We start from the raw sequence: 14138 nt of genomic DNA on the forward strand, positions 1-14138 counted from the left end.
ATAGAGCGGCTCAGATTAAGGATTCTGAGATCTGCTCTCATAAGAGAATGGTTCAAGGGATGAATATATTCAAAATTGTTGGTTTTTGTGTTTGTGTTTTGGTAAATGGGACATGCTTATTTCAGGTCAACTTGGGTGGTGTTTTTTGTAAGTGTTCCTCTGCAGTTCATGCCTATGGTCTCCAATGAAAACCAGGTTGCTCACCCAAGAGCTCCACTCTGAACTCCCAATTTCCTGCACCCATCAACTCCCATCTAATCCCATTAAGCTCTGCCCTTGCCCTGTGAGGCACCACCTCTTAAGAAGCCTGGCTCCATCTTCTCAGATCTCCATGCTGGAAACGGGGCTGGCAATTTCATTTATTTAACATAATGTCAATGAAGAAACCTGGGTGGAATTATGGACTATGAAAATTTGATCACTTCATTTGCATTGTGATTCTCAGAATCCTACTAGTATTGTCATCCAATGTCAATATTAGGCTTCAAACCTTTTGTTCTGAGAAATGTGTGCATTTTTAACCATTTTTTCTTATAGTTGCATTTTAAAAGAATGTGTGTATTATTCAAATATAACAGTCAAAATTTCATATCCACAAATTCCGCATGCACAGATTCAACAATCCATGGCTTGAAAATAGTCACTAAATAGCAAACCCTCACTTTGCCTTTTCACATAAGCTACACCATTTCATTATGTCGTTGTATATAATGGGATTCAAGCATGTATGGATTTTGGTATCCACAAGGGATTCTGGAACCAAACCACAACTTTATACTTTTTTCTATGCTCTGGGCATTTATTTGTGTACAATTCGGAAGAACAAATAATGTCCACAAGTCAACTAGCAGCCATGTTTGTCTTAATTATATCTGCAAATATCCAAATCCAGGCCTTGGAAAAAATACTTTTCATAGAATCATAGAATCAAAGAGTTGGAAGAGACCCCATGGGCCATCCAGTCCAACCCCCTGCCAAGAAGCAGGAATGTTGCATTCAAATCACCCCGACAGATGGCCATCCAGCCTCTGTTTAAAATCTTCCAAAGAAGAAGCCTCCACCACACTCCGGGGCAGAGAGTTCCACTGCTGAACAGCTCTCACAGTCAGGAAGTTCTTCCTCGTGTTCAGATGGAATCTCCTTTCTTGTAGTTTGAAGCCATTGTTCCGCGTCCTAGCCTCCAAGGAAACAGAAAACAAGCTTGCTCCCTCCTCCCTTTTGGATGACAAATCCCAGCATCTTCCATGGCCAAGCTGACTGAGGCTTTTAGAGAGTTTTAGTCTGATACCAGCCTTTAGACACCCTCTTCAAAGCTTTTCAAGCTGTACATTGTTAGTGCATGTATAACTAGTCTCATAGTTGTTACAATCTATTAATTTCCCAAATATGAACATCTAAAAAAAATAAACAAACCCAAATGTGAAATTGGAACCATCAGTGAAAAAGTGAGAGACACTTCAAGGATCTCCTGCCAGGAAAATAAGGCAAAGATAAGGGGAAAAAACTTGGTTCTTTTGCATGCCAAGGAACATGCCTTAGCCATTACCCAGTGCTATTGGCTCAGCCCATTGAAAATTCCTCCCTCCCAATATTTTGCATTGTTCTCCAGAAAAAGTTGGACATTACAGCATGTTCAAAGTACTCTCTGAAACGGACACAGAGCAGAATAAGGAGAGTTCGCCCTGCCATAATTGACAAAGAGGCTTAGAACACTATGTATTAAGTCCAGCGTCATGTGTTGGATCTCACTCAGGGATGTGTGCCTGATGCATGATGTTGTCACACAGTAACCAGAGCAACTGGGAACACACTCAGCAAAATCTCAACTGCTTCACCCAGTAACTTACTGGGAGCTGTGCCAATAACTTGTGAGCTCATGGTTCAGAGAGGAGACCAACCAGAGAAGGTATGGTCAAGGAGGCTCAGTGGAGTGCATTAGAAAATGCCAAACCTTACATTTCTGACCTCCCTGTTTTCAGAGGGCAAATACCGTGGGAAATACCATCTAAAGGGAGTTGGCTTGAAAAAAAAAAATGAACAAGCGGATTCTCCATAGAGGAGCCTAGCATTTTCTCTCTCTCTCTTTCTGTCCTCTCTCTCTCTTTTCAAACTGTGCTGCGAGTTCTTTGTCTGAGTCTCTTGGATACCCAGCGAACTCCCACGGTTGTCAAAAGTGAAGACCAGCTACAACAGTTATGGGGGTTGGGGGTGGGAAAGGAATGAGGGGAAAGCCAAGGATACAATTATGTACGCTAAGGAACAATGGACAGCTATGAAATTTTAACCAAGATAGTTGGAGATAAGCATTCTCTCGCTGTCATTGTTTAACTGTGCAAAGCCTACAAAATGAATGTAGATGGAACATGAAACACGGCAAGGAATGTGCTTTGCTTTGGTGTTATCATCATCATTTGTGGGGTGGTTAAGTTTAAGCACACACGTACTTTCATCCTTCTAAATTCACTGTGGTTAGGGGCACTACACTTCGTGAACATGAAAAAACACAAATAAAAATGGCTATATGTTCCATGAGAGAACACTTCACCTCCAACGGAAGTAGACTATAAGTAGACCACTGGAAAACTTAGCACTTCCATTAATATCTGATTACAAAACACAGGTGTACATCTTTAACCTATAAAGGCATATTATTCTGGCATTAACTTTGTTGTGTGTCTTCAAGTCATTTCCAACTTACGGCAACCCTAACATGAGGATATCACAGAGTTTTTTTATAAGATTTGTTCATCAGTCATATTCTGTGTAGACTACTGCAACACTCTCTACATAGGGCTGCCTTTGAAGATTGTTCGGAAGATTCAGAGATCGGCAGTCAGATTACTAACTGGAGCCCTGTACAGGGAGAGATCTACACCCATGTTACGGCAGCTCCACTGGCTACCGGTCTGCTTCCAGGCAAAATACAAAGTGCTGGTCATCATCTTTAAAGGCCTTAACAGCTCGAGTCCAGGCTACTTGGCAGACAGACATCAGCGTGCTGGAATAAGCAAAGACCACCAGCATTGAAGTGATGGTCCTCCACTACCAACTCTGCTGGACCGGCCACGTTGTCCGGATGCCTGACCACCATCTCCCAAAGCAGTTGCTCTACTCCAAACTCAAGAATGAAAAACGGAATGTTGGTGGAGAGGAAAAGAGATTTAAATATGGGCTCAAAGCCAACCTTAAAAACTCTGGCATAGACACTGAGAACTGGGAAGCCCTGGCCCTTGATCACTCCAGCTGGAGGTCAGCTGTGACCAGCAGTGCTGCAGAATTTGAAGAGGCATGAATGGAGGGCGAAAGGGAGAAGCATGCCAAGAGGAAGGCGTGTCAAGCCAACCCCAACCGGGACCGCCTTTCACCTGGAAACCAATGCCTTCACTGCGGAAGAAGATGCAGAGCAAGAATACGGCTCCACAGCCACATATGGACCCACAAGAATATTGGAAGACAATCCTCCTCGGAAAACGAGGGATTTGCCTAAGTAAGTAAGTAAGGCTACTTGGCTGATCACATCTCCTCTTACAAACCAGCTCAAGCACTGCGGCCAGCGGAGGAGGCCCTGCTCTTGGTCCCACCCCCTTCCAAAGCATAACTGGTGGGAAGGAGAGGGCAGGCCTTCTCCATGATCTCCCCCCACCTCTGGAACTTCCTCCCTAAAGAAATAAAGCTGGCCCCCTCCCTCTTCTCCTTCAAAAAACAACTGAAATCTTGCTTTTGCTCACTAGCATATGGAGAGGAGAAGGATTAGGCAATGAGAGACCACTACCGGACCTTTGGTTGAGAACTATTATTATATCTCGAGACTAGGACACAAAGGATCAATGGTTCAAACTGCAGGGAAAGGGATTTTAGGAAGAACTTCTGATGGTATCTTTGATGGTCAGGGTGTAATGGAGTTTCTTCCTTTGGAAGTTTTCAAGGAGAGGCTGGATGGCCACCTATTGGGAGGGCTTTGGTTGTGTATTCCTGCATGGGAGGGGGTTGGACTGAATGGACTTAGGGGTCCCTGAGCTGATAAACTTGCTGACCAAAAGGTTGGCAGTTTGAATCTGAGGAGCAGGGTGAGCTCCCGCTGTTAGACCCAGCTTCTGCCAACAGAAGCTGGGTCTAGCAGAAAACATGCAAGTGTGAGTAGATCAATAGGTGCTGCTTCTGTGGGAAGGTAACAATGCTCCATGCAGTCATGCTGGCCACATGACCTTGGAGATGTCTATGGACAACTCTTCGGGTTAGAAATGGAGATGAGCAACACTCTCCAGAGTCGGACACAACTAGACTAAAGGTAAAGGTAAAGATTTTTCCCTAACATTAAGTCCAGTTGTGTTTGACTCTAGGTAAAGGTTTTCCTCTGACATTAAGTCCAGTCATGTCCGACCCTGGGGCTTGGTGCTCATCAACATTTCATAGCCGAGGAGTCAAAGAGCCGGCATTGTCCATAGACACCTTCAAGGCCACATGTCCAGCATGACTGCATGCAGCACTGTTATCTTCCCGTCGGAGCGGTACCTATTTATCTACTCACATTCGCATGTTTTTGAACTGCTAGGTTGGCAGAAGCTGGGGCTAACAGTGGGAGCTCATTCTGTGACCTTTCAGTCTCAACAGCTCAGCACTTTAACCCACTGTGCCACCGGGGTTTCCTTATTTTCCAAATTAACTCTTCTGGTAGTTTTCACTACAGTTTCTCACACCATAAAAACAAAGAAGGGAGAAGGAGAGAGAAAAAAGAATTTAATCATAATTAATTAAAATACTAGCTAAAATAAAAAATAGTTACAGGTTTAAAGGTACTAAAACACATTCCTTGAAGATCTACCAAGTTTGCTTGAAACACAAAGCTGTTTTGAAGTGAAAGAACAAGGTGCGCATTGCCCTTTTAAGGCAAGAAAGACCCTGGCACCCATTAGAGAATGACATGTAGGGGAACCTCCAGCTGCAAGCTCAATGTACAGACCAGCAGAAAAACAGCCAAACCTTTGTTTATCACAGTGACCCAGCAGCAAGTAGACTTAAGCCCGAGGGAGGGAGGGGACATTACTGCTTCTACAGAAAACTACAATCCTGGCACAATAGAGAAACAAGAATTTGTGACACACAGCCCCCCCTCCCCCCCAAAGTCCCCTCCAACACTGCCTTAAACTGTACTTTTCTATCTTGAATGCTGAGAAGGCTTTAAGCTGTTTGTTTCCAACTGGCAAAGATCCCAGCTTCTCTGGCCAAACACATGTCATGCAGCCTTAAAAAAAGAAAGGAGGAGAAGGGGGGAAAACCCAATGAACTAACACACTCAATAGAGAGCCCTTATAGCCTACTCCACATAAATGATGACCTTTGGCGGAGATTCACATCATGACTATTCCAGTGAATATGCGTGTGACTTCCAACAATCTCCCTCTGCAGAAAGGGAAGAAGAAAAGGAAAAGAGGGCCGGCCATTGAATTCCAGTTTCTAACCAAACCTGAACAGCTAAGCTCCTCCTGTTCCCAAACAAATGGAGCAACAGGGGATTTTCCATTCTTTTCCCACCCTAACCTTCCCTTGCACTTTAAAAAAAACTGCTCAGGACTCACTCAGAGAAACTAAGAAAATACATCTACATGTAAAGGTTTTCCCCTGACATTAAGTCCAGTTGCATCCGATTCTGGGGTTGGTACTCATTGTGCTCATTGTCCATAGACACCTCCAAGGTCATGTGGCCACTGGCATGACTGCATGGAGTGCCGTTACCTTCCTGCCAGAGTGATACGTATTAATCTACTCATATTGTGAGAGCCGTTCAGCAGTGGAACTCTCTGCCCTGGAGTGTGGTGGAGGCTCCTTCTTTGGAAGCTTTTAAACAGAGGCTGGATGGCCATCTGTCAGGGGTGATTTCATAGAATCATAGAATCAAAGAGTTGGGAGAGACCTCATGGGCTATTGTGAGAGCCGTTCAGCAGTGGAATTCTCTTCCCCGGAGTGTGGTGGAGGCTCCTTCTTTGGAAGCTTATAAACAGGGGCTGGATGGCCATCTGTCAGGGGTGATTTGAATGCAATATTCCTGCTTCTTGGCAGGGGGTTGGACTGGATGGCCCATGAGGTCTCTTCCAACTCTTTGATTCTATGATTCTATGATTCATGGGCTATCCAGTCCAACCCCCTGCCAAGAAGCAGGAATATTGCATTCAAATAACCCTGAGAGATGGCCATCCAGGCTCTGTTTAAAAGCTTCCAAAGAAGGAACCTCCACCACACTCCGGGGCAGAGAGTTCCACTGCTGAACGGCTCTCAGTCAGGAAGTTCTTCCTCATGTTCAGATGGAATCTCCTCTCTTGTAGTTTGAAGCCATTGTTCCACGTCCTAGTCTCCAAGGAAGCAGAAAACAAGCTTGCTCCCTCCTCCCTGTGGCTTCCTCTCACATATTTACACAAAATCACCTCTGAGTATTCCTTGCCTTAAAAACTTTATGAAATCCATGGGATTTGAATGCAACATTCCTGCTTCTTGGCAGGGAGTTGGACTGGATGGCCCACAAGGTCTCTTCCAACTCTGATTCTATGATTTTATGATTTTCATGTTTTTGAACTGCTAGGTTGGCAGAAGCTGGGGCTGACAGCGGGAGCTCACCCGATTCCCTGGATTCGAACTGGCAACCTTTCAGTCATCAAGTACAGCAGCTCAGTGGTTTAACCCACTGCACCACGGGAGGCTCTACACGTGATAACTAATTGCATTAAAATTGAAATAAAGATAATGCACTAAGATCAGAGGTGGAGTTATGTGGTGGGTGGCAAAATAAAGGCATTGTCCCCGACTTAAGCATTCAGCTTCAGTACCTCCAAAATGGCATTTTTCTTCAGTCCCCCAGTCTAACAGGGCAATATCTTAAAACTTGACTCCAGCATTTAGAAAACACAGTACAGGCATGCAAAGAAAAAGGGCAAGGAAAGTGACTAAGGTAAGTGCCGACAAAACAAGTAGAAGAGTTCTAGGAATGAACAGTTTAGAAAGGTGTCACACTCTCTGGAAATGTGGGAAACCTAAAGGGAAATTTCACCTAGAGGTGAAGAACTTATATCTTTTTATTTTGGGAATACTCTAAAACAGGCATGGGCAAACTTTGGCCCTCCAGTTTTTTTGGAGTCCAACACCCACAATTCCTAACAGCCTCAGGCCCCTTCCTCCTAATATTCCATAGCAATGAACCATTGCAGTCAAACTACTGCCCAACTGCATCATTGTGTAGCTCAGGCATGGACAAACTTTGGTCCTTCAGTTGTCTTGGACTCCAACTCCCATAATCCCTAACAGTCTCCATCTCCTTCCTCCTAATATTCCATAGCAGTGAGTCATTGCAGTCAGACTACTGTCCAACTGCATCATTTCTAGAGTGTAGATCAGGTATGGGCAAATGTTGACCCTCCAGTTGTTTTGGACTCCAACTCCCACCATTACTAACAGCCTCAGGCCCATTCCTTTCCCCTCTCAGCCGCTTAAATGCACCAGATCCTGTCTGTTCTTGGAAACTAAGCAGGGTAAGTCCTGATTAGTACTTGGGTGTTGAGACCGATGAAAATCTGAGGCGATGTTTCAGAGGAAGGAACCGGCAAAATCACCTCTGAGTATTCCTTGTCTTAAAAACTTTATAAAATCCATGGGATTACCAAAAGTGGACAGGCACGCATTCCTTTTGCCTCCTCCCTAGTGTTGCAACCCTGCCAAAGGCTAAGCATTCATGAAGGAATTTGGCAAGCCAGATGTCTTTTGTTTTGGAGCCATTGAACACTTACTCCACCTTTCCTTTGGGGCTCAAGCTTAATTTCCCTCCATTGCATTGTCTTATTTGGTGCAGGAAGGTGCAGAATGTTCTCTTGGAGCCACATCTCCAAAAAGAATGGACCGCAATGTGCTGACTTTGTGGTCATCCAAACCCTGGGATCCCATGGTTGCCAAGTGATTGTATGGCTGGAGATATAGGGATGGGCACGCTCTTTAAAAGTTAGGGTTTCTCTGGAGCCATTTGCAGGATTGAGAATGACTTCAAAAATGCATGTCATTTTTAGTGTCACAAATCGCAGTTTGCTGGAACATGTGTGTGAAATTTCTGTGTGCGTCAGTGCAAAAAAAAACCAAACCTAAATAATTATTTTGTGGCTGGATGGTTCCCTGCCTCCTTTGTCGGTAGACAAAGGAAAATGTAATACAAGAAATTATCACTGAATTTCAGTGGCATATACCAGGAATTAGTTAGCCTTCAGGCATGCATCTATACCAGGCAGGGCAAACTTTGGCCCTCCAGGTGTTTTGGACCTCAACTCCCACAACTCCTAATTCCCAAAATGCTTACTGGCTGTTGTGAGAGTTGAAGTCCAAAACACCTAGAGGACTAAAGTTTGCCCATGCCTGATCTACACTGAAAAATTAATGCAATCTGACAACACTTTAGCTGTCTTGGCTCAAAGGGTGCTGTAGTTTTACATCAGTGATTCTCAGCCTTCCTAATGCCACCACCCCTTTAATACAGTTCCTCATGTTGTGGTGACCCCCAACCATAACATTATTTTCGTTGCTACATCACAATTGTAATTTTGCTGCTGTTAAGAATCATAACGTAAATATCTGATATACAGGATGTATTTTCATTCACTGGACCAAATCTGACACAAATAATCAATATGCCCAAATGTCAATAATGGTGGGGTTGGGGGGTTGATTTTTGTCCTTTGCAAGTTGTAGTTGCTGGGATTTATAGTTCACCTTCAATCATAGTGTCTAGATCTAAGGAAGTAATGCTACCCCTCTATTCTGCTTTAATTAGACCACATCTGGAATATTGTGTCCAATTCTGGGCACCGCAATTCAAGAGAGATATTGACAAGCTGAAATGTGTCCAGAGGAGGGCGACTAAAATGATCAAGGGTCTGGAGAACAAGCCCTATGAGGAGCGGCTTGGGGAACTGGGCATGTTTAGCCTGAAGAAGAGAAGGCTGAGAGGAGATATGATAGCCATGTATAAATATGTGAGAGGAAGCCACAGGGAGGAGGGAGCAAGCTTGTTTTCTGCTTCCTTGGAGACTAGGACGCGGAACAATGGCTTCAAACTACAAGAGAGGAGATTCCATCTGAACATTAGGAAGAACTTCCTGACTGTGAGAGCCGTTCAGCAGTGGAACTCTCTGCCACGGAGTGTGGTGGAGGCTCCTTCTTTGGAAGCTTTTAAGCAGAGGCTGGATGGCCATCTGTCAGGGGTGATTTGAATGCAATATTCCTGCTTCTTGGCAGGGGGTTGGACTGGATGGCCCATGAGGTCTCTTCCAACTCTTTGATTCTATGATTCTAAAGAGCATTCTGACTCCACCAATGATAGAACTGAACCAAAGCTGGCACACAGTACTCCCATGACCAACAGAAAATACTGGAAGGGTTTGGTGGGCATTACCTTCATTTTGGGAGTTGTAGTTCACCTACATTCAGAGAGCACTCTGGATTCAAACAATGATGGATCTAGACCAAACTTGCCATGAATACTCAATATGCCCAAATGTGAACACTGGTGGAGTTTGGGGAAAATATACCTTGACATTTGGGAGTTGTCATTGCTGGGATTTATAGTTCACCTACAATCAAAGAGCATTCTGAACCCCACCAATGATAGAATTGGGCCAAACTTCACACACAGAACCCCCATGACCAACACAAAATGCTGTGTTTTTATGGTCTTTGGCAACCACTCTGACATGCTCCTCATGACTCCCTCCCAGGTTGAGAAATGCCGTTTTAGATGGTCTTTATGTAGTCTTGTCTTCCAAAGAGAGCTGGGTCCTCATCAACCTACAGATCTCAGAATTCCATATTATTGATCCACCATTTATAGTGACGTTGATCTGCATTAATTCTACAGTATAGGTGTACTCCAGGATATGTTAACCACTGTCTTCAGCATCATGCGTGTTAAAAGTACTACAATTAGAAGGGCTGTTGATTATGAAAATAATGTGTGTACTCAAGTTTGGGGTTCAATTTCTCTAGAATCCCACTGTAACACTTGGCTCCATCCTCAGACATTTGCTCATCTGGTTTTAGGTTCTCGGCTTCACCCTATGGATATCTTGAAAAGAAGCAGGCAGGAGGTGGAAATCTGCATTTTCATTTATTGCTTTGTTGAGGGAACCCAAAGAAAGGCGGTTTTACAAAAAACTAATCCACTTGGAGGGAGTGTGACCATGCACACACAAGCATAAGCCAAAAACTAGTCACAGAGAGCTGGCGTGCTCCAGCAAAGCTTGTTCTGATTCCAGTATTAGCCTAGATTACCTTTTTGGCAAAGAGAGTGACAGCAACCAAGGTGGGTGGGGGTGAGATGTAATTGTTTAATGCAACCAGGACACTACAGCCCTCTGTATGGATTGTAAGACGTTCGTTAAGTAAATGTCAGACAAAAGAAGAGAGTCCAAGAGTAGTATCAGTCAGCATTAACCATTTGAATATGACTATTAATCATTTTAATTATTCCGTGCCTTTGGGGGAAAGGGAATGAAGGATAGCGCCCAGCCAAAATAAACCACAGAAACTGGGCTAGAGACAACATCCAGGGATTCCTCTGAAAGCAGCAGCCAGTTCTGAAACTTCAGGCATGTTTTGTGAAAAGTCCTTCAGGTATCGCTGGAAACAGACTTGAAAATGGACCGGGACTCAAGTCAGCACATTCAATCCTATAGGAAGCAACCCATGGGAATAAATGGGACCAGCTTGTTTTTGTTGCGTGCCTTTAAGTTATTTTGGACTTAAGGCAACTCCTAAAGTGGCTCTTTTAGGGGGTTTTCTCAGCAGGATTTGTCCTGATGGGATTTGCCATTGCCTTCCTACAAGGCTGAGAGTGACTTGCAGAGGGTTTAGCAAAGATCCAAGCCCTGGTCTTCCAGTGTCCTAGAAGCATCTACACTGTAGAATGAATGCAGTTTTACACCACTTTTAGTGTCACTGCTCAGTGCTATGGAACCATTATAGCTGTAAAATTACTATTATAGCTCTAAAATTACAACAGCAAAAGAATCAGAGAGGAAACAACCAGGCACATCTTAACACCTCTCAACAAGAGATTTTCCCAGGCTCAGGCAGGCCTTCAAATGCTAATGAAGGTGGTCAGTTGAAACATTCACACCTAGCTCTAGCAGAGAAAAGCTCTTTGCCCCACCCCAGCCATTCCACAGATATATAAACCCATTGTCCTATTTCCAACAGACCTCACTACCTCTGAGGATGCTTGCCATAGATGCAGGCGAAACATCAGGAGAAATGCCTCTAGAACATGGCCCTATAGCCCGAAAAAACCCACAAGAACCTATTATAGCTGTAGTTTAGCTTTCTCTGCCAAATAGTGCTGGAACCTCACCAAGCGGCAAATCCTCCAATTATATAGGGTTGAGACACTGCAGTTAAACTGGAGTCAAACCACATCCATTTTAGAGGGTAGATCAGCATTTCTCAACCTGGTGGTTGGACTCCGGAAGGGGTCACAAGGGGAGTGTTAGAGGGGTTGCCAAAGATCATCAAAAAACAGTACTTTCTGTTGGTAATGGGGCTTCTGTGTGGGAAGTTTGGCCCAATTCTATCATTGGGGTTCAGAATGTTCTTGGATAGTAGGTGAACTATAAATCCCAGCAACTACAACTCCCAAGGTCTATTTCCCCCAAACTCCACCAGTGTTCACATTTCGGCCTATTGAGTATTCATGCCAAGTTTGGCCCACATCCATCATTGTTTGAGTACACAGGGCTCTCTAAATGTAGGTGAACTACAACTCCAAAACTCAAGGTCAATGCCCTCAAAACCTTCCAATATTTTCTGTTGGTCATGGGAGTTCTGTGTTCCAAAATTGGTTCAATTCCCTCATTGGTGGTGTTCAGAATGCTCTTTGATTGTAGGTGAACTATAAATCCCAGCAACTACAACTCCCAAATGACAAAATCAATCCCACCCCCCACCCACCCAATCCCACCAGTATTCAAATTTTGGGCATATTGGATATTTGTGCCAAATTTGATCCAGTGATTTGATCCTATTTACTCCAATGGATCTCCTTCAAATAGGAAGGAATAATCCTCGGCTCTATCCAATCTGTGCCCTCCTTAGAAGAAACCCATTGAAGTGGATGGTGTTGGGACAATACACTTTTCGTGTTCATCTCAATGGGGTCTCAAGATGCCCTCCCTGTTCCATCTCAATTCAGTTGAGAGGGAACGTCCAAGTCTCAATCCATTCCGAACCCTTAGTAGAATCCCATCCAAGCCAATCCTGCTGGGTCAGGTTGCTCCACTGACTTCAACAGGTCTTCTTCAATTGGGAGGAAAAGACACTCAGACGCATCTACACCCAGGATTGTAAACTTTGGCCCTCCGGGTGTTTTGGACCAAATTTGGCACAAATAACAAATATGCCCAAATTTCAATACTGGTGGGGTGGGGATTGATTTTGTCATTTGGGAGTTGTACTTGCTGGGATTTATAGTTCACCTACAATCAAACAGCTTTCTGAACTCCACCAATGATAGAACTGAACCAAACCTGGCACACAGAACTCACATGACCAACATAAAATAATGGAAGGGTTTGGTGGGCATTGACCTTGAGTTTTGGAGTTGTAGTTCACCTACATCCAGAAAGCACTGTGGACTCAAACAATTATGGATCTGGACCCAACTTGACATGAATCCTCAATATGCCCAAATGTGGACAGTGGTGGAGTTTGGGGAAAATAGACCTTGACACTTGGGAGTTGTAGTTGCTGGGATTTATAGTTCACCTACAATCAAAGAGCATTCTGAACCCCACAAATGATAGAATTGAGCCAAACTTTCCACACAGAACTCCCATGTCCAACAGAAAATACTGGAAGGGTTTGGTGTGCATTGACCTTGAGTTTGGGAGTTGTAGTTCACCTACATCCAAAGAGCACTGTGGACTCAAACAACGATGGATTTGGACCAAACTTGGCATGGATACTCAATATGCCCAAATGTGAACACTGGTGGAGTTTGGGGAAAATAGACCTTGACATTTGAGAGTTGTAGTTTCTGGGATTTATAGTTCACCAACAATCCAAGAGCATTCTTAGGCAGCTGTGGGGGGAAAGGAACGGGCTTGAGACTGTTAGGAAGTGTGGGAGTTGGAGTGAAAAACACCCAGAGGACCAAATTTTGCCCATGCCTGATCTACACTCTAGAAATGTTGCAGTTGGGCAGTAGTTGGACTGCAATGGCTCATTGCTATGGAATATTAGGAGTCTTAGGAGTCACAAGACCCCTTGCTTTGGATCACAAGATTCTTGAGCCAATGGCAGTGAAAGCGGAGTCAATCTGTATTAATTCTGCCGTGTAGATGCGCCCCTGGTCCCAGTTCCAGCTCCTGGTTTCAACAGGAGGGCAGAAACTCAACTCCAATTGACTTCAACTCATGTTCCTTACCTTTAAAAGGTTTCTAAAGGTGGAGTTTTGGGGCTACAATGAGCCCCAAAAGGGGTCCCATCCCCTCAAAACAAGACAAAACCCCTCTTGGGCAGACTTACCAGCTGTAAAGTGCAGAGGAGAATCAAAGTGCAGCGCCCGGTGCAACATCCCATCCTTCCCGAAACTCGTGGCCGGACCCCAGACCTCTTGCTTCTCGACCCTGGACGGCTTCACCAGGCTCTCCTTCCGGACAGCATCCTTGCCTGGCTCTCAGCCCCCTCCAGCGCCCCTGGGGTCGACCCTCCTTCCTCCCTGCCTGAGGACAAGCCACCTTCTGCAGCCCCACCGCCAGAAAGGGACCCGACGGGAGAACAGCCCTCAGTTCGGCGCTTTGTGAAATAAAGAGTCCCCAAGAAGAAAAGCTCTACCTCGGATGGGGGGACAAGGGAGGGGAGGGGAGGGAAGGGGGGGGGAGAGAAAGATCCCTTCTTAAAAGGGCAATGCCGCTCAAAGTGGTCCCCACCTTCCTGGTGGGGCTTCAATGAGTCCAGGATGCTTGGCAGCTCTCCAAATGCTTTGGAGGATGAATGTGTGTCCACGCTGCTGGGTTTCTTTCCTCTGTCTCCGCATTGTAGAAGGGATGCACTTTGACACCACTTTTAACTGCTCATCTTGTTTGCACTTTTCTGATGTCACATTGAGGAAGGGTCTG

The 14138-nt window shown here is 44.7% G+C and overlaps 1 protein-coding gene across 2 annotated transcripts in view; it reads right to left on the bottom strand.

The window, feature by feature from the left end:
• The window catches only part of NKAIN4 (sodium/potassium transporting ATPase interacting 4), a 169667-nt gene extending 155794 nt beyond the window's left edge, over window positions 1–13873 (bottom strand). The window contains exon 1 of one of the 2 annotated variants that reach the window (XM_060771962.2): window positions 13546–13873. In XM_060771962.2, coding sequence (XP_060627945.1) covers window positions 13546–13599 — 54 coding nt within the window. In that variant the 5' untranslated portion in view covers window positions 13600–13873. The remainder of the gene's footprint in view (window positions 1–13545) is intronic. The other variant, XM_060771961.2, reaches the window with a different exon arrangement.
• Window positions 13874–14138: the final 265 nt, after the last annotated feature.

This window comes from Anolis sagrei, chromosome 4 (genome assembly GCF_037176765.1).
Source record: "Anolis sagrei isolate rAnoSag1 chromosome 4, rAnoSag1.mat, whole genome shotgun sequence".
Taxonomy (NCBI): domain Eukaryota; kingdom Metazoa; phylum Chordata; class Lepidosauria; order Squamata; family Dactyloidae; genus Anolis; species Anolis sagrei.